Source organism: Misgurnus anguillicaudatus, chromosome 24 (genome assembly GCF_027580225.2).
Source record: "Misgurnus anguillicaudatus chromosome 24, ASM2758022v2, whole genome shotgun sequence".
In the NCBI taxonomy this organism is placed as follows: domain Eukaryota; kingdom Metazoa; phylum Chordata; class Actinopteri; order Cypriniformes; family Cobitidae; genus Misgurnus; species Misgurnus anguillicaudatus.
In genome coordinates, this window is record NC_073360.2 from 10,274,201 (window position 1) to 10,296,143 (window position 21,943).

Below are 21,943 nucleotides of genomic sequence, written 5' to 3' on the forward strand. Positions count from 1 at the left end.
GCATTATTCTGTTTTTAAGTTTAATCTGTAAATAAGTTTTTATAAGATGTCGACCCCAAAAAACGAGCATTTAAAGACATAAAAGTGGATACAGGCAACTTTTCATAATACTTAGTAGAACTGCTGCGTAGTATTAGTAGTATTACTCCTATTAGTAGTATGACGCGCTGAACTCTGTCTCTATAAAAATATGTCATTCATATTTGGCTCCCCTTTTGATCTTGAAAGGGGATCTTATTATAATAATCCCTTAATCTGCACTATCCAACCATGGCCATTTTGTGCAGAGAGCGAGAGAGAGAGAGAGAGAGAGAGAGAGAGAGAGAGAGAGAGAGAGAGAGAGAGCACAATAGAGTTTCAGTTTAAACAAGCCACCATTATGGTGATCAATTTTTCCATTTCATCAGCTCATTTGCATTTTGCATTTGCATACACCTACAAAGTGAAAGTACATTTTAACATGTTATAATAAATTATAAGGTATTTTGAGCTAAAACTTCACATACGTACTCTGGGGACACCTAAGGTTTATTTAACATCTTAAAAAAGTCTCATACAATTAAAGAACACTTATTTCATTTACAGTTCATTAATTTGTAAACTTTGACTGCTTTTAATAAATGTGCCTGTGCATTTGTGAAGCGCCCTATAGCTATGTGTCAGTCTATGGGCAAAACACTGTGTAAACAAAAAACAAATCACAAGAATATTTTCTAGCTCAAAATAATACAGAAATGTAAAATTACAATCATTTGTTTTAAAGATTATTTTATATACCTGAGATAAATGCAGGTATCTCCACTCTTTAATGTCACTGTCTGTTCCATAGACCGGTCATTCTTCATAGACACACAGCTGGCCTCTGGATCTGATCTCTTCTGATGAACTGAACTATTACACGGACACATTTTCTACTTTAGATTCGTTTTTCCTTTTTGACCAGATTAAAAAAAAATTACTTTTAATTAAAAATAACTTTAAGGAGATGTAGTTAAAAACACTTTGTCTTCTTTGTTTTCTGAAAACGTCTTCTCCTTAATTTTTCTTGAATATGAAGGATTACAAAAGTTTTTATCTGTACCCTGGAGAAAAATCTCCATCTGTGGATTTTTGTGTTTGGTCCATGGGGCTGCAAGAGCCGAATCTGATCTTCACAACTGATACTGTATGAAAATAACATTTAGACACAAAACAAAATAAAGGCTTTAAAGCTGCGCCACCTCAACAATATAACTTCACACAACATTAACACAAATGCTGTTTTAAGAGTCAGAATGGAAGCAAAAAATAGCGCTCAATAAATAAATTAAAGAATGAAACTAATATAAAATGAACCTGCCCGACTCCTTTTGAAAAACTAAGAATGAGGAAATGAAAGCATCTTCTCTCACCCGAACACTCCCAGTCTTCACCGTCTGACTGACTTCACATTCTTGAAAATCCTTCAGAAAATGTCTCTGTATGTTTTTAAAATGTCTGTTAAACTTTTTGGTATATCACAGACGCAAAGTTATTTGTCGACTTCACCTGTATAAACTGGCGCCCAATAAACAAATACTATACTGACACTTTCACTTTTCATTTCCTTTAGTTTTCTGTGCAATAGCGGAGTCAAATGTCATGGAGCTCTTGTTACAATAGGCCTATAGAAAGCGATTATTATAAGTATTATAGCAAATAACAAATCCATTTTATTAGGAATTGTCAGGAATAAAGATAGATTTATATTTTTGATGGTGTGTAAGATCCAGGGGAATGTTTATTTTATAAGATTTCCCTATTAGGATTTTTAATACAATGGTAAAACCTAAGGTTACCAAATGGTCATTGCCATTTAATGAGATCTCACCATTAGCTTGCATGTGAAATATAGATTTTTTTAATGAAAAATCGCTTAAATTTAATTGAAATTGTTTCTGGATATTGATCTAGCAAAAAATAGCTTTGACCAGCAGAGGGCCATAGAAAGCCATTCATTTAACTGGATATTGCCAACTGCTCACATCACTACTTTTGTGATACATGTTGTGAATTTATGTATTTATAAACATTAGAAAGGACATTAAAAATAAATATTTTTCAAATAGAATTCTTTGTAGTTTTTGATGCATTTTCAAATTTTGTTAGGTCACACCCCTTTATATCTTTTGTTCTGCAGTTGTGGCTGTGTATGTGTTTGTGTGAATCATCATTTTTAATTACATACCTTCAGAACAACCGAATCAAGGCCAGTTTTTTGTGTATTTATAGATAGATTATTCAGGAAAAGTCACCAAATTTTATATCTCTGAGATAAAGGGGACCACTTATTTAACCAATGACATGTTGATTAGGGTCATATAGACCCCAAGGACCAATTAAGGTTAAAAAGGTTCTCTTCCAACCATATTCAAACGTACAAAGTCATCATACACAATTAATTTGTGGGGTAGCATTAAAAAAACTTTTAAAAATAGATTCGATATTGTTTAAAGCAAAACATTGAATTACTTAACAGGCTACAGGTAAAGCAGCTCTTAACGCCTTCTATCCTCTCATAATCGATCCTCATTTATATGCAAGAGACTCAATAATAATCTTTTACATTTTAATCCTTTAATTTTTTATATTTAAAAACATTTGGGTGCTGCATCGCATCCATGTGTGTGATAAGCAAACGCGCGTTATTGTCCAGTTTGTAGGAGCATATTACTAATGCGCCCTTTAAATAACAAAAACAATATTGCGCCATTGACTTTAGTTGCCTCAAAATAACAACGCACCTGAACAAATCACCTGAACACACCTCATTTTCAGACCAGAACGCACATGGGTGCAAAATTGTGTAAACAATGTGGCGCTAAACGTGAAATTATAATTGCGCCAGCAAAAGACACTTGCGTTGTGCATTGCGCTGCATTGCGCCAGGTGTATAATAGAGCCCCTTAGTGTGTTGTCCCTAAACTAACACTGATGTGTTGTTTTTAACACATTCGTTCTAAGAGTGTAACATCATATCCTCTTCATATAGGCGTGTCAAACTAATTGAAAATGACTAAAATATATTTTTGTTCTTACATTTCAACCAAGCCTTTGAACCGATTCACGGAACGAAAACCAGAAACCTTTGATGTTTTGCAAGGAACAGAAATGAAACCAAACTTTCAAAAAATATATATTCTCGAACAGAATCGTTTATTTAAAAAAAAAGGTAACTGGTTAATACCGTTATTTTTTCATTCTTTGAAAATAATTCTGTGCAATATGACTGAGTGAAGCTCATGTCCGGTCGTCGTTGACTCATCAGAGAAATGAGAAGCTTGCAACCAGCCAGTAGCCTACTCAAGCCCAAGTCTCTAATGCTCAATCATAAAGGGTAAATACTGTAGGCTACCATGTATCTCAAGACGTTTGTTAATAATTAGTGGTGTAACGGATCTTAGTTGATCCGTGATCCGTACAGAACATAACACACGGTTCGGCTCGCATGCGATTCACGGATTAGTACGCAAATTTAAATAGGGTGAAAGTTGATTTTTTTTTTTGCACGTGTTTCAAAGGCTTGCAAATGTTAACACTTAAGTGATTTTAAACTATTTAACCACAAAAAGGCGCTTAAGTGAGCAATTTTCTGTACGAACAGACGCACATCTGCTTGAATGTGTCCGGTCCAACTCTATTCAAACGTGATTATTCCTATGACCTTCAAAGATCAGAACTCTTAATGTGTAAACTTGAGAGAGAGTTTCGCTACTGTGTCTCATACTGTAGTCCATTAAATACATTTGGTAAATAAAGCACTGAAACACAACTTTATGTGGAGCGACTGTTTATGCTGCATCTTCCCGAAGCGCCCTTTGGGATTCGTCCTCCGTCTGTGTGTGTGCGTGTGTTTAAGTGCACTCAAAAGTGCATACACGGAGAGATGCGTTTCAAAAAGCAATCAAACATTCTTTCTGTTCTTGACAGGACACATACAAACAAAATGACATCGAACAAATAAAAACATTTGTTAAAGTTGTTTGCCAATAAACAACATGGCAGAAATTGTCCTTGTCTTAATTCATCTTTAATGCTGAAACAAATGTAGAAATGTCAGAACTACAGTTATGCCGCTTACATAATGCAGCCTTTATTAATGTTCAATGACAAGGTAAAGACTTAAGGAAAATTATGTAGACTAATAATTTATGTTTAATGTCCTAATGATCAGCCTACTTATTTGTATGTCTGCAAAGCTGCCATGGAACCTTATTAACCGGTTCTGGAACTTTATTTTTTTTTTCTAACCGGATCAGGAACGTCAATTTTAGGGTTAGCCTGCTGCACCCGTTTGTGTGTTTTCTCAGTACAACGTGATACAAAGCTGCTAAGTCACACATGCAACACAAGCTTAAGTGTTTTTTTATTACTATCTGTCCAATCTTATTTAGCCTATACTGTAGTATTTTTCATTTGTAACCATTTATATTGTGCATCAGAAATGAGAGGAAGGAAGCCACTTAGTAGACTGTTTGCTCTTTTTTAATAACTGCAGGCCCGGCTACAACCTGCATCAGTCAAAACACAGAACACATCACTCCCAGAAAATCCCTCCGCCTCCAAGCGGCCACTATTCAACATTAGTATATGTGCGCTATACAATATACTACATATACTGTTTGGATGTAGAATTGTTGTCTTGTGAAATGGAAACTATATTAATAATGTATCTTTTAATCCTTCAATAAATTCCTAATTTTAATAAGACTGATATAAACCACGTGAGATGACAGCATACTCTAATGTGTTTGCTATAATGTAATGTTTGAAAGCTAATACAAAAACTGAAACAAATAGCAATGCAGTACTGTGATTTCCCCTATAGGGGGAGACATACTAAACATAAATTAATGCTGGACTTACATTGGTTCCTCTGATTTTACTGAAATAACATTTATTTAACTTTTGGGAGGTGAGAGCAACTTTCTTGGATAAAATAAAGTTTAAAACAAAATTGTGCAGAACAAAGAAAAAATCATGGTTTGATAAGCCAATTACATAAATTATACTTTAGCATCATTTGGTTAAAAATAAACGTATACAATTTTGATGTCATATTTACTTTAACATCATTTTAATTTTAATAATTTTATCACATAAAAGGGGCTCTTCAATCCAATTTCTGTTCATGTTTTTAATATTCTGTGATATATTAACACTCACTGTACATGTATCAGCTGTTTTAATTTAAACCCTTTAATCCAAAGTGAGAATAACACAAGAAGTGAAAACTCTATACTGTATTTTTAAACTTCCAGCTGTTTTTCTCTGCAGACATATTACTTGCTAACACAGTGTGCCTCTAAACCAATCAACAGTATGGGTCTGATCTCACATGACTGATCTGTTATAAAGTCAGGAAAGGACGGTCACACAAAGCGTTGAGACGTCATTTCCTCCTTGTGTTAGGAATGTCCTGGCCTACTTTGTGGCTCTCTTCCAAACAACTTCAAAGCACAATTATCAGACTCAACCCTGTTATATTTCTCTGCAGACGGAGGCCAATCTCAAACTCCACAGGACATGATCTCACTCAGCTGTGCCCATGTTTATAAATATGGGTATATAAGGAGAGGGACAGGGTCATTTGTGGCTACACACTCGCAAATGATGAAACTCTGAATCTGGGTCACCTTGGCACTGCTTTTATAAATGAACTGAACACTCAATGGTGCCTTCTTGATAAATGGATTTATAGAGGAGGGTTATTGTTCAGTAACTGTACTGATTTTATATTGGATGAGTCTGCTAAAATATGTCTAACAGGACCACGGTTGCGTTTAATTTATAGTGAATAATAAAAAAGCTATTTATTCAATGCACAAGAGGGGATTAAGACAGCACTGCTGAGTACTGTAGATTACTGTACATGCTTTATCCTTAAACTTTTTAACTTTCCGCTTTGCCCCCCTCCCCCTTTATCACACACACATAACCTCTTCATATTCTGCTGTCACATGCTTGAGATATAAACTGTGTTGAGAGTGTCTATTTTAACTCTTGGCTAATGCTTCCTCTCTTTTATGGAAACCAGCTCAGGAAATAAACACAACATTTGTTTTCTAATATCTGCCACCTTTCTTCATGGGCATTTATAATACGTACTCAGTGCCAAACTGAAGTCACCCTTTTAAGGATGTGAGTCATACACAATACAGAAGTGTTTCTATTTTATTAAAATGAATGGAAATTACAATGAGGTGTATTAATAGTGGTGCACATATTTGCCTATTAAAATTAGACAAATAAGTAAGAAGATAAACTTATATGTCATGTGTCATAACATATGCACAAAAATGCCCCAAAATACTCTGACAAAATCTTTAAACCATAAGAGATATGCCCCCTCCCAAAAAAAACACTTGAACAAAGCCTTTAAATTGACATTGCGATATCCGAAAACACCCCAACAAAACCCTTGAATGCGCCTGTGATGCCAAAAAACACTTGAACAAAACCTTTAAATTGACATTGCGATGCCCAAAAACAGCCGAACAAAACCCTTGAATGTGCATGCGATGGCCGAAAGTACCCGAACAAAACCCTTGAATGCGCCAGCAAAAAAAAACCCTGAACAAAACCTGTGAATGTGCCTGCGATGCCCGAAAACACCCAATCAAAACCCGTGAATGTGCATGCAATGCCCGAACACACCCGAACAAAACCCTTGAATGCGCATGTGATACCAAAAAACACTTGAATAAAACCATTTAATTGACATTGCGATGCCCGAAAACAGCCGAACAAACTTGAATGCGCCTGCAATGGCCGAAAGTACCCGAACAAAACCTGTGAATGCGCCTGCGATGCCGGGAAACACCCCATCAAAACCCGTGAATGTGCCTGCGATGCCCAAACACACCCCAACAAAGCCTGAAATCCACCTGCTGAAAACACTGGAACAAAACCTTTAAATGCGCCTGTGATGCCAAAAAACACTTGAACAAAACCTTTAAATTGACATTCCGATTGCCGAAAACAATCAAACAAAACCCTTGAATGCAACTGCGATGCGATGCCCAAAAAACACCCCAACAAAACCTGAAATGCACCTGCAGTGCTCGAAAACACCCCAACAAAACCCTTGAATGCACCTGCGATGCACAAAAACACCCCAACAAAACCCTTGAATGCACCTGCGATGCACAAAAACACCCCAACAAAACCCTTGAATGCACCTGCAGTGCATGAAAACATCCCAACAAAACCCTTGAATGCACCTGCATTGCCCAAAAAACACCCCAACAAAACCTGAAATGCACCTGCAGTGCTTGAAAACATCCCAACAAAACCCTTGAATGCACCTGCAGTGCTTGAAAACACCCCAACAAACCAGTGAATGCGCCTGCAATGCCTGAAAACACAGAAACAGAACCTTTGAATGCGGTGCCCAAAAAACACCCCAACAAAACCTGAAATGCACCTGCAGTGCTTGAAAACATCCCAACAAAACCCTTGAATGCACCTGCAGTGCTTGAAAACACCCCAACAAACCAGTGAATGCGCCTGCAATGCCTGAAAACACAGAAACAGAACCTTTGAATGCGGTGCCCAAAAAACACCCCAACAAAACCTGAAATGCACCTGCAGTGCTTGAAAACATCCCAACAAAACCCTTGAATGCACCTGCATTGCCCGAAAACACTCCAACAAAACCGGTGAATGCGCCTGCGATGCACGAAAACACCCCAACAAAACCTTTAAATGCGCCTGTGGTGCCCGAAAAAACCCCAACAAAACCTGTGAATGCCCTTGCGATGCCTGAAAACACCCCAACAAAACCAGTGACTGCGCCTGCAATGCCCGAAAACACCCAAACAAAACCCGTAAATTTGCCTGCGATGCTCGAAAACACCCCAACAAAACCCGTCAATTTGCCTGCGATGCCTGCTAACACTGATACAAAACCTGTGAATGCGCCTGCGATGCCCGAAAACACAGAAACAGAACCTTTGAATGCGGTGCCCAAAAAACACCCCAACAAAACACGTGAATGCACCTGCGATGCACAAAAACACCCCAACAAAACCCTTGAATGAGCCTGCGATGCTCGAAAACACCCCAACAAAACCCATTGAATGCACCTGCAGTGCTTGAAAACATCCCAACAAAAACCTTGAATGCACCTGCATTGCCCGAAAACACCCCAACAAAACCGGTGAATGCGCCTGCGATGCACGAAAATACCCCAACAAAACCTTTGAATGCGCCTGTGGTGCCTGAAAAAAACCCAACAAAACACGTGAATGCGCTTGTGATGCCTGAAAACACCCCAACAAAACCCTTGAATGAGCCTGCGATGCCCGAAAACACCCCAACAAAACCTTTGAATTCGCCTGCGATGCCTGTTAACACTGGAACAAAACCTTTGAATGCGCCTGCGATTCCCAAAAACACTTAAACAAAACTTTTGAATCTGCATGCAATGCCCGAAAACACTCAAACAAAACATTTAAATGTGCCTGTGAGGCCAAAAAACACTTGAACAAAACCTTTAAATGTGCCTGTGATGCCAAAAAACACTTGAACAAAACCTTTAAATGTGCATGCGATGCCCGAAAACACTTAAGTAACCTAAACTTTCCCTTTTAATACAGTTCACTTCGCATTGCGTCAGTTTGCTTACACTATGGGGGAACATCATCCCATCACGCCGTGCCCTATTGGAGAGAAGCTGAATGGGGCCCGATTACCAGTCTATACACGGCTTCCTTGTGACACCTGAGTAAAAGCACCACACAAACATAATGACACGCATACGGGTGAATCCTTTAACGCACCGTGACGCGTCATGTAATAATATACATGCCGGCGGGTTCCCAGAGCGCGCCGCATTTGTATACATGTAACTAAAAACATGTGTAACCGTGACGTGTAAGCTGTAAAATTTGACAAACGTAGACAGTGATGAACAGCCGGCCGCGTCGCAAATGGCAAAGATGGAAATCCCTGTAGACCAAGCCCAAGATGAAGCCATACTCCGTGTAAAGTGTGCTCTGACACCGAGTGTGCATTGTTCATTTAGGGAGGGGTACACCAGAGAGATAGCCCAGACGATTCATTTAGAAAGCCGCTGTTTAGTAACCGGCACCCATAGAGTGATATGTGAAGCTCACAAACAGCTGGTTTGACTTACGAAAAGCGGCTGAGCGGTTCATGTAAATTCTTAGTGCTCTGACAGGGCAGAGAGGGTTAGGAGGCTATTTGCCGTCCATCGGTGGGAGAGCGAGTAGAGAGACCACCTGAACTCTTAATGGCGTAGATAAAACTTTAGGAATGTAACCTGCTCTCGGTCTAAGGATTGCTTTGCTATTGTTAGGACCGAATTTGAGACAAGATGGGTCGATGGGGAAAGCGTGTAAATCGCCTACTCTTTTAACCAATGCCAAAGCCAGAATGAGAGCGGTTTTAAACGAGAGGGCTCGTAGGTCCGCCTGTTCAAGCGGCTAGAAGGGAGGACCTCGTAAAGCTTTCAGGACCATGGATAGAGGGCGGAACTGTGTGTGGTCGTGGCGGGTTGGGCCGACGGGCGCCTCTTAGGAATTTAATGACGAGGTCATGTTTTACAATCATGTTATCCGTGGAGTCTGCAGCTGTAACTGCCAACCATGCATCTCTACTGCGTAGACTTTGAGTTTAGAGGGCGCGCAACCGTCATCCAGTAACTCCTGTAGAAAGTAAAGGATGTGTTTTATGTCACAGATCTCTGGGTCTAAGCTTTTAACTGTGTACCAATCAGAGAAAATAGTCCATTTTTGAGCATAGAGGCGCGTTATGGATGGGGCCTTAGCTTCCGTTAAAGTTTCTAAAACTCGTCCTGAAAGGCGTGGAGGCTGCCGTTCAGAGACACATGTAGGTTCCATAATTCCAGCCGTGGATGCAAAATTGTCCCTCTAGCTTGAGAGAGGAGGTCTTTCCTCAGCGGTATCGGCCATGGTGCTGACACCATCAGCTGCCATAGGTCAGAGAACCACAGTTGATTTTGCAAAAGCGGAGCAATCAGAAGCATTGCGCTTTTTTCTTCCCTGATCCTCTGGAGGACCTGAGGTAGTAGGGCTACCGGAGGAAAGGCGTAAAGGAGACAAGCTGGCCATGTTTGCGACAGGGCATTGTGCTGTTTTAAGAAAAACGTCGGGCAGTGCGCGTTCTCTTGATGGTCCATATTGAAGCGGTAAAACCGGGGTGGTCTGCGAGCAAACTGAAATGATTAACCATTCTGAATTACATTAAGAATCCAGCCCAGAATAACGGGGATGGATTGCCAAACGTTAAGTTTGATGGCGAGCGTCAATAAGGTTATGGACGCCGAGCCGTGTGTGTGAGTCCATAGAGGAGGAAATTTGCTCTTTTTGTGAAAAGCAAAAATTTTTTATTTTGCTGTGGCAGCAAGGTTGTGTCCAGCGCCTGAGGGGACTGAAACACGCAGATCTTTCGAGGGTGGGCCGGACGTAGTGGGACCTAAGCTTCGTTTCCTACTCAACTTCACTTCAGAGAGACGGCGGCGGTGCTGGTTCCAGAGTGATCTTAGGACTGGGACCACGGGTCGCTGGGGGGTGCCCTCCATAACGGGCACTAATGCTTGACCTCCGGTTTAGGTCTGTGCTGCTGAGGTTGTGCTGGTGGCACAGACTTAGAAACCGGCGGTGGTTTAGGATGGCCGATGTCAGTCAAGGAGGCAGGAAGTGGCGCATAGCTTGCGAGGATTTCTGAGCCTCTGTGAAGCGCTGAGTAAAACCTTACACAGCGGTGCCAAACAGACCCGATGGTGACACAGGTGAGTCAAGGAGAGCAACACGCTCTGCGTCCTTGACATCTTAAACAATTCCGCCACACCAAAAGAGACCATGCTGCTGGCGCTCGGCAGGGGGCGCTGGTCTTCTTGGACAAAGGTGACGGACTGGCGGTGGGGAGACAGAGCACGCGGGGGATGAGCCGGCATGGACTTGTCTCGGGCTGCCTTTCTGGTTCATGTCTCCGCTGCTTTTTGGGCAGGGTAGTACGGGAAGCCACATTAAAGGCAGCGATACGGGCACGCAGCACAGCAAGGGGAAGGAGCTTGCAGTAGGCGCAACCTGCTTCGTTGAGCGCAGACTCCGCGTGAGCAGGACCCAGGCAGGTGATGCACTCAGAATGACGGTCCTCCATGGGCAAAGGGATTCAGCATGAGCCACAATGGCGAAGCAACATTTTACGGCGCGCTTCTGGAAATACTCTTTTAGAGGAAATTCACTCAGGAAATTCGCAGGTTCGAACACCAGTGGTCTGTAATTTTTACAGACGTTAACCAATAGGCTTCAATCACAGAGTAAACAGTAGTTTCCCCCATAGTGTCAGCAAATTGACGCAATGCGAAGTGAACCGCATTGAAAGGGAACCCTTGAATGTGCCTGCGATTAGGGGCGTAGCACAAGGTCCCGGGCACTATGCATAAGCTCCTGATGGGCCCCCATTTTAGTTTTCTAATCACTACATAAACAAACTATATGATAACCAAACAAGACTTGATTCAGTCATATTTTATTTTGCTGAATGAACAAGACATTACATTTTTACATTACTTAGAACATTTATTTTTGTTATGCTTTAAATTAAATCTTAAATATGCCATTTTTGTTTTGTACATTAACAAAAAAGCTCAATTCGTAATAAAAGACAAACAAAACTAGTCACTAGTCATTTTTTTTGGAGAGAAAAGGCAAAACGAAACAAATGCTATTGCTTACATGATATAGCTTCCTAAGCTTATACTGAAGTTTATTCCCCAGTAAATGCTCACTGGCGTTTATAGTGTTGACATGATATGTAGCTATACCGATGAGCTACCTATGACACTGATTAGCCTATCATTGCTAATTTTAGATCTTATAACCTATTCATTCAAAAATAAACATGTTTCAAATTGGACTATAATGGTGTTTTGTATGCAAACAGGATTGTTAGTATACAGTTAATTTATTTAGACTTTCACCTCAAATTGCATGTAGTCTAACCAAATTATCATCTGAAAGTGTATGTTCTGCTTTTCCATTGGGTTGTCTAAGTTCATTTTTAGCACTAACAATCGCGGGGATATTCAAACAGTTTAGCACTATAGATTTCGTGTTCTAGTTTGTGCTCACCTTTCTTTGAAAAGAAGTCACCCTACTGAAAAATCCAGCTAAGACCAGCAATGCTGGTGAGCTAATTTTAGCTGGTCTTCCAGCTTGGTTTTAGCTGGTATTGCAAGCTGGTTTAGCTGTGTTTTGATCACTTCTTAAGCTGGTCTAGCTGGACATAGCTGGTCATGCTGGAAGACCAGCTGACCCACCAGCTTTGCCAGGCTGAGAGCACCAGCTTAGACCAGCTACTGCCACCTTAAACCAGCTAAAACCAGATACCAGCTTATGCTGGTCTTTGCTGGATTTTTCAGTACACTGAAAAAAATGATTCATTGAATTTAATCAATTTTTTAAGGTAAGTGGTTGCAATCAATTTATTTAAGCTACATTTAAACAAAAGTTTTATATTTTACTTTACGTTACTAATCTTTTTTGTTTAAATGTAGCTTAAATAAATTGATTGCAACCACTTACCTTAAAAAAATGATTAAATTCAATGACTCATTTTTTTCAGTGTAGGGCAGTAACAAATCGTTTTGTTTTTTTCCTTCTCATGTCTTTCCTTTCATTTTTGGTGGCCTGATTTAGCGTTCTTTGAGAAAGACAATTTACCGCACAGCAGAAGTTTGCGCACCACCAGACGCTCAACAACATAAACAAAAGGCAGGTGCGCAGATGGCGCATATTTGGCGCATTAACAAAGGGTGGTACCGTGAGACTTTATATTTCATCTGACATTATGAAATTTAATTAGGAAATTATATCCAGGAGGTTAAATAAATGCGCCTGCGATGCCCAAAAACACCCCAACAAAACCTGTGAATGCGCCTGCGATCCCTGAAATCACCCCAACAAAACGCACGAATGAGCCTGCGATGCCCCAAAACACACGAAGTAATAAGACCAGCTAAAATCTGGCCAAAACCCCTCCAAAGTCAAAACTTTTTCAGTGGGAAAAACTGTAGTAAACACTATTAAAGCATAAAAGTTTACTTATTCATGTGGGGTGATACCCAAAACTGCAGTGTAAGTAGGCAGATCACTGTTTTAAACAGCAAAACCAATTTCTGATGTAACTACTCAAAAACTGTTAAACTGTGTACAGGTCTAAAGTCAGTACTGTGCCAGTGGGTGAATGGCAAGCAGGCGCAGTTGGACACATTGTTACACAACTCATGTGAGCGTTCATTAAGGAGTTGCTCTTCCTCTTCTTTACGACTCCACGCGTTCACAGATCTCACTGCGGCTGACTGGAGGAACAGAAAGATAGATTAAGTGAAGCAGTTATTAGACGCGTCTGGACATCGCCGCGCACTGCGCACTGGATCGCATAACGTCACTTAACGCGGATAAATTGGAGCTTTGAGGATGGAGGTATGATGTGTTTTTTTCTGTTAACTTTATCTGTAGTTCATAAATGCTTAAGGAAACTGCCAAACACAAACTTTTGTTTGCGATGCTTTGTTGATATGTTGTCATGTACACGGGATGCGTTGTGCCGACTTAAAATAGGGGACTCTACTACAGGCTGTAAATGTGTTCGGATTTGGTTAATACTTTTAATACTGAAATAACTTTATTACCAAGTCAATAACTAATATTTAATATTGGACTATCAATATTTGATGACGTTATTATACAGGGACTCCAAAAAGTATTTGTAAACTTGTGCATGGGTAAATGTCTTTAAAAAAGATTGAACTACTTCTGAGGAAAAGCAAGTCACAAAGATACATTATTGTAGTTAATTTTAAAAAGCAGTAATTATATGATAAACTACACCTGCTACACTGCAAGTACACTACTGAGGTCAATGGTGTTATCATAGTCTCTGAGCAGCTCATGTGAGTTATTGCAGATACACATACACATTGGCTCTGGTGATGAAGGTTCAGACTGTTTTAACCCCAAATGACCACAAATAAGGACAGGAAGGGCTGTCTGCAGAATATCTTCCTTTGTAAAAAAGGCAAAGCTTGTATTTTCCTCTTGGTCACAAGTGTTACAGTTCCTCAGACTGCACGTGTTGTCTGGGTTGACACTTTTGCTTGTGTATGCAAAGAGTATTCAAATGTTTCTTAGTGTGCTTTTAAAAGTCAAAGGAAGGATGTATGCTTTTTATCAGAAACTATGTCAGCAGTACATCAAGAATGCTTATGGCAAACAGCCAGAGTTGCAAATTTGTAAAGAACACCTGGATAAATATAACTATATGACCAGAGAAATGCCATTACACACCAGCAACAAACTCTTGGCCCTTATACAACTAAATGTAGGGTCCTAAAGTGTCCCATAAACCAAAAAAATTGCATATACTGAAGCTGTGTTTTTTGTTTCATTTAAATGCAGGAAAATATATAAAGATTGTTGATGCTTCACAGAATTGAAGCTCACTTTTTGGAAAAATTAAACGATTTCTAAAGGCTTTTCACATTGCACTTAAAGGTATAGCGGAAGATTTTCTTTTTCCGGGTGGATCATCAAGACTATTGGTCATCCCAGTTGTCAATCATTCTGATGATATGTTGACCTAAGGCCGTCGTACGTTAGGGGTGTGCATTGGCACTGCCCTCACCATTCGATTCAATTACGATTCACCAGGTAACGATTCAATTTGATTCGATTCTACGATGCATCAGAATTCTACTGTACACAACAAGGCAAATTTTTTATCAGTCAAATGCAACTATTCTCAACAAAAACGGAAGCTTAGCAGCTTTAAGACAATGACAATTATATACCTGAGATGAGAATTTACACACAGCGTAAGTCTTTTCTAGTTTCTCATTAACTTCGTAGAATCCGAAATGTGCACATATGTCCACTTTCCATGGAAAATGGTACGTTTTTATTTACCTTTCTATCACAGTCATCTCTCTCCGCCTCAGCCATCTTGATTGTTGTTGTTATGCCCCCGGAAGTAATTGAAACTTCACATCTTTATTGTCCACTCGAGGCCAAAATAAGAAACAGTGACATAATCGATTATGGCACTTTGCTGCATCGATGCTGAATCGTGCATGTGCGCATTGCGATGCATTGCCGAATAGATTATTGTTGACACCCCTATCGTACGTGCTCATCCCTAGGCTCATTCTGCGGATGCGCACTTTCAGGTGTACAGTATTATGTACTGTATGTGTGGTGGGCTACGGTTTCAGCCATTCATTGAAGTTCGCATTCTCACCATATTTTTTCAAAATGTCTGAGGGTCGCAAGAGAAAAAGTGTTTACGAATTGTATGACAAGAAAAGAAAGGCCTCTGAAGAAAGAAACAAGGCCAGAGTGTTTTTGTGAGAATATTTCACACAGGTTGAGCTTCCCACTGATGCCTCAGTCGCGAAGTTTCTACTCGACAGCTAAAGTTTGTCATGCTATTTGGAGAAATCCATTTAAAATGACTGTTAGTAAAAGTTAGTAAGCTATGATTAGCCATGCTAGCCCTGGCACAAGTCACGAATCCACGCAGACACGGTAATAATCTCAATGTATGAGCCATGCCGGCAGCAACTTGTAAACAGAGCGAAGAGGCTCGTGCATGCTCCCTCTTCTTTTCAAAAATGTTCCGCTATACCTTTAATCCTGGGTTATCCATCTTTACCATCTCACATTTTTCATATATAATTTGTAAAATACTGCTGTGAAACAGGCACCTTGTTTCAGCATAAACAAGCGGCTTTCGTGGTCATCACGTAACTTCCGGTAAACTCCGCAAGGAATCAATAACACAACAAAGTACTTTTAGAGTCGTTTACTTATATAACAAACAAAATAAACAACATGTAGATTACATAGGAAACCAAAACATTTGTTATTTCCGACGAGGTATTTGTTTAAGAGTTCAGTTTAGCAACTAGTCAGACCATTAAAAAAACAGAATCCAGAAGTAAAGTTCTGAGCAGAATTCATAATTACTGCATAAAAATGTTAACCCAGAGTTACAGAATGTACAGTGTGAAACGTCAGCTTGTGTATAATGGGGAACCTCTTAATCAGGGTTTTGGAATGACTCAGGGTTAACTGTTAGTGTAAAAAAGGCGTAAAAGCCTTTGACCTTTCGTCTCCAAGTTTTCAATATAAAACAAAAGTTTAGATGCACAACTGAATCTTTGTTTTTCACAATCGTTTTAAAGTAAATGCTTTTTCATTTGAGATTGCAATGATTTGTGTAAACTAATATGGACTGTGCTCATTCATTTCTTTAATAAATTTGATTAACTTTTAAATATATATGGTTGGAGTGTATATAGGGACTGAAAAGATACCAAAAGGCAAGTGCACAGTATATCAGTAGTGTTTATTTAAAGGAACACAACGACTTTTTGGGACTTAAAGGTGCAGTGTGTAATTTTTAGAAGGATCTCTTGTCAGAAATGCAAAATAAAAACGATATGATCAAGGGTTTATCAGTCCTTCCAGAAAAACGCAGAGGGTTTTTTTGTAATTGTTGCGGGCAAAAATCCTTGATCTTGTGGCACGTTTTCTTAAAAAATGCGATGGAATATGCAGGATTTTTATGCAATTTATGCGATGGAATTGCGAGAATTTGCGAAAATTGCGGAACTTGCAAAAACTGCGGAAACTTGCAAAAGCTGCAATGATGTTCACGTAACATAATCATGTCACTTCATAACGTTCCCATGGCAATAGAAGACACAGCTGCGCTTTTGGGAAGTAAATGCAAAATTTTTCAACTTTCTTCTAATATATATGTGACTTTTTGCTACGAAAATGCGGAGATTTTGAAATCATGCAAGCCCCGCATATTTTGTGCACGGAAATATGTAATTAATGCGGCGAAAGTGCGTCGTATTTGGAAAAAATGCAGTCCCGCATAAATATGCGGACTTTGGCTGATTATGCAATATATCGCGCGATCGCACAATCGCGTTTTTCTGGAGGGACTGGTTTATAAAGACATTTCATAATGAACCGTAATGTTTTTATTACTTTAGAATGAGATGTTTTATCTACCTACATCGAGGGTCCCCTTACATAGAAGTCGCCATTTTGTGCCGCCATGTTTCTACAGAAGCCCTTAACGGACAAACTTTTTTACTAAGTTGTCTCAGACGATGACATGTTTGTTCGGTGGTGGCTAACGTAGCTTCTTTATGCGTTTCAAAAGCGAGGAGTGAGCAGTGGACTTAGCTGTTGGTTGCAATGGGCAGCCTCACCACTAGATGCCACAAAAATTTACACACTGCACCTTTAAGCTTATTCACTGTGTGCCCCAGAGTTAGATAAGTCCATACATAACCTTTTCATCTCTGTGCGTCCCATAACTCTGTCTAACGCAGTGGTTTTCAAACTGGGGGCCGGGGCCCCCTGGGGGGCCGCGAGATGGTGCTAGGGGGGCCCCAGTTTTATGAAATACATTAATTTATCGTGAATTCTGTGTAATTAAATCTAAAAAAAATAAGGCTACTAACCAAAAGCACTATTTTTTTTATAATTTAATGTTTTTTCATTAAAATGTTGACTTTTAGAACAGTTTTTTGTCACAAATTTTCTTTGGGGGGCCGCGAAGGAATGCACCGTACACAAGGGGGGCCGCAGGCTGAAAAAGTTTGGGAACCACTGGCCTAACGCACCCACCGCTAGCCTAGCTTAGCACAAAGACTGGAAGTAAATGGCTCCAGCTAGCGTACTGCTCCCAATAAGTGACAAAATAACACCAACATTTATCTATTCATATGTTGTGATTTGTATAGTCAAGGTGTACAAATAACAAGGTCATATGAGACACAGACATTTTTTAACCGTATACATACTGGGAACTATATTCTCGGAAGGCGAAACACTGATACTTGGGTGGAGTTATACAGTCAAAGTGTGGACAACATAATTCTCATTCTTTCATTAATTTTATATTATAGTTGGTACAACTTTATTATTATGTAAAAACACACAAATAAAGACTAAGAGTGTCCAAATGTTTGTCTGGTCTTGAACATGCCATGAAAAGTAGCAATGTGATGCTTGTATTTTAATCTGAGAGAGAGAGAGAGAGAGAGAGAGAGAGAGAGAGAGAGCGAGAGAGAGAGAGAATTTTATTCATATACAGTATGCTTTATAAACAATATAATATTTTATAAAGTTTGATCAAAGGTTAATGGAGATTAAGGGAAGTTCAGCACTATTTCTAGACATTTCTATTCCTAGAAGACCCAAGAACATGTGAGAATAGCAAAGAGGAAAACTGTTCACATACTATTTCACCACATTGTGTTGTGTGTTGGGATTCTCCTCTGCTTGTGTGTGTTTATGTGGTTGGGTCTTCATGTTTGTAGAGGACAAAATGGAAACAAAGATTTAATACAAATGGACTTGCCAAATATATAGACCACATGGTATATTTAGCAAAAAAAAGAAAGAAACTAAGATAAGGACGAGTTGCTGCACTGCCTTATACTATAAGAAATCAAATATAAATGGATCGAGCCCAGATTTTTTGTAAAATATTTCATTGAAATACAATGAAAGCATGTAGTGGCCAGGAACAAAAAAAGTTATGTGGGCTATACTGCTCCACCATAGTTGTTTAATCTTATTTAGTATCTTTTAATAGGTTTCAGACATCCTTATTAAATTATGCTAAATATTATACAAAATCTTATAGGATAAGTTTTTAAAGACTTAAAAGCTAGATCTCATGGCTTTCGGGAATTCTGGATGTTAACTGAAACAACTATTAATATACAAAAAAGGTCAGTTTTAGTGTTATGAAGGTTCAAGGTTTAGTGTTTCTTTTTTAAACACATAACGGATTAACAGTCATAACCAACCAAAGACTCTAAGGCCAAGTTCTCCACTGCCAAATCAACCCAACCAGAAAGCAGAAGCTCTGTGGCCTTTAACTTGATGATCACATCTTTTTTATATCTCGGTATGCATATAGAAGCATTCACAAATAACTCATCTCAAAGATGTTAGATCATAATCTATAAGTACATGAACTCAAACGCTTCTGCGCAGTGTTGCACAATTCATAACGCAATGTACAGTACAATAAGTCTAGCCCACATTGTGTTACAGTGTACGAGGGCAGTGCTGATCCAACTTAGCCATTTATGATATTATTACAAACATATTGGAACACCTGAAGTGCAGATGGACTGCGTAATGCTGTCAGCCTGGAGGGGAAACTGCGATGATCCACTCGCGATCCATCTTGTATAATAGTACACTATTCGTCGTCTTGTATTTAGGTTATGAGTATGAATTGTACCTGTTGTACACCTTGTCTGTGTCATAATGATCTCTCATGTCAGGGCTCAGCATAAGTGCTGTTTCTCTCATTGCTTTCAGTGATGTAACACACAGAGAACCTTTGTAAGAGCACAAACCATGTGCCTGAAAGACCCGTGAAAACAGTGGAAAAGTGTGATCGTCTGATGATGATGTAAAATTCAAGAACATCATGTTTTCCTGGAAGAGAGAGAGAGAGAGAGAGAGAGAGAGAATCATATGTGCCTGCAAGAATAGTAATGTTATTTGTCCAAGCTTTTCAAGTCCAAAACCAATCCCATCTTTTGTATGTACTGCATGCACATAACACTTTAGGTTGCGCAAAGGGTTCAATCTCAGGGAAGTGAGTGTTCAGAAAGCATGAATTATAGGTAATGGTATTATGTGATCTCTTGTTTTAATCACATTTTGACAATAAAATTTTTTAAAGAGTCTTCTCACTGTGCAGAACATCAAACTGTAGTTTAGACCTGGAGGTCAAAAGAAAAGTGAAGGCTGTGGACATGATATGTGGCCAGCAATCTTTCCTACCCATCTTCATTTTAATGCTAAACCATAATTTTAAATGACTGTAAGTGAATGTGATCAGGTCAAGTACACATGATTACCATATGCATGGACTATAGTGTTATTTGCACTGTATGGCATCCATTTATGCAGTAGAATACAAAGAATATAATCGAAGTACCATGATTTTTTGTAAAAATACCATTGTCTGGGTGTACATTATATGGGATTATACCACGGGTATAATTCTGTTGAATGCTGTATTCTGATTGGCTGAGAAATGTTCTATGGGTGTTGATTATTTTTCTGTAAACCGCACACCTAACTTGTCAAATGTCTTAAAAATAGGCACCAGAGCAATGTTTGTGGTAACCGTGGTATAAGCGGAATATTTGACTCCGGTCCTTTGAATTATTTGAAAATAATGCACACCTGCGGTGTAACGGCACTCTGCTTCACGTCGTGCCGCATTACCACCTTGGTGTGCATTATTTTCTTATAATTCAATGGCCCGTCGTCAATTATTCCTTACATAAGCAGAATTGAAACACTTACATATACACCGACACAATGGCAAAACCATTGATTTGTAAACAGGTGGTTTTACCAACACCTAACAGTGCTAAATTCATTGTAGTTTCTTGCTTTGAGTGACTTTATTGTCTCAGTAAATTGGCAGACGATCTTAGACGTGTTGTGTCTGGTGCTGTGCGGTTTTAGATTCAGCTGTTTTAGGATCAGTTGTGTGGTTAAGTCATCTTGTGATTTTAAATACACTGGCATGTAAGTTGGTTTAGTCACAGTAGCTTTGGCAGTCAGGCAAATATATGATCAAGCTGTGAAGCCCTGTCAGAATCTTAGTGGTTAACCATTCAAAAAAGCTCTGATTGAAACTACTAAGAGTTTTGTAGCTTGATGCCATGGGATTATCTGTATAAAGTTAAGGCAACACCATATTGAAGAAAATTTTGATATCTGATGATAACTTTCTGGATGATGCAATTCGATATGACATAAGATATTGCTTTACATTTTAACATGGTTTTGAACTTAACTAAAGAGGGCTTCACACTGGCACCGATTGATGCCAGAATTTGATTCTTTTGGATGATGTGAACACTGTTTTCCGAACTCGAGTGTTCACCCACGAAACTGAAGGATTTTGTGTATATTTCTTTATGTGAAATCAATGTCTGATGTGTTACGTTGCAACTGTGCCCTGATGTTATCAACTTTATTATTAGCCTGATTACATTACAACTGTGACCTGATGTTATCAACTATCCAAATGGCCCATACAGTTACCCCTCAGGTCATTAGGTCACATTCTCGTAGGTTCTCTGTGGGGTTGATTGTCACCTCAGAGATCAAAGTCTCCATGGGGTGCCATTGTATTGTTTGTGTAAGATGTATAAAGGTCTGCTCACACAGGCAGATCTTTGGGTTAAGAATGTAGAAGGTTGACACGACAACATCGCTCCTGAAGAACAATGCTACATAAGAACCTTCATTAAATCTCTTTTCCCCACATGCACTTGGTCCTGCTTATTATTTTACGTATTAGATACATTCTAATACGTTGGCGAGCCATGAAAGACTGAGCAGCCAAATTCAAGAAAATCTAACAAAACGCACCGGAATGATAAAAAACATTTTATTAGTTTGCCTGTGCATACGAACTTGGCTTGCTGTCCTCGAAGGGAGCTCTGCACCTAAGCTCTGAATCTTCAGAGAGAGAGCGAACCTGAAGCCAGGGCTCAAGCAACAAGTTCAACCCCCCTGCATTGGTACTTCATGAAGGCTGCCTTATGACGCTTTTCCATTGCATAGTACCCCACGGTTTGGTTTTGGTCAGCTTACTTTTGGGGCCTTTTCCACTGGGTGCAGTACGTAGTCCTCAATGTTTTTTTTTTTGTACTATCTTTGTCTGGGTTCCAAGGGACCCGAGCTGATAGCAAAATGTGACGCAAAAACACTGTAGATCACTGATTGGTCTGAGAAAATCGTCACTACCAGCGTCATCGCTATAATGTAAAAGATTAGCTTTACCTTCATGCGAGCTTGCG

The 21,943-nt window shown here is 39.4% G+C and overlaps 1 protein-coding gene and 1 long non-coding RNA gene across 3 annotated transcripts in view; one reads left to right on the forward strand and one right to left on the reverse strand.

Moving 5' to 3' along the window:
• Window positions 1–777: 777 nt before the first annotated feature.
• On the reverse strand, window positions 778–1,529 carry LOC129438814 (uncharacterized). The gene is made up of 3 exons (XR_012367806.1): window positions 1,392–1,529; window positions 1,082–1,163; window positions 778–891 (listed from the first exon to the last, which is right to left on the reverse strand). It is a non-coding gene; the product is annotated as an uncharacterized lncRNA (long non-coding RNA).
• Window positions 1,530–13,225: 11,696 nt separating this feature from the next.
• Window positions 13,226–21,943, forward strand: part of LOC129437674 (capZ-interacting protein) — a 28,109-nt gene continuing 19,391 nt past the window's right edge. Inside the window, exon 1 of one of the 2 annotated variants that reach the window (XM_073862815.1) lies at window positions 13,226–13,493. In XM_073862815.1, the coding sequence (XP_073718916.1) occupies window positions 13,488–13,493 (6 nt within the window). In that variant the 5' untranslated portion in view covers window positions 13,226–13,487. The remainder of the gene's footprint in view (window positions 13,494–21,943) is intronic. The other variant, XM_055195948.2, reaches the window with a different exon arrangement.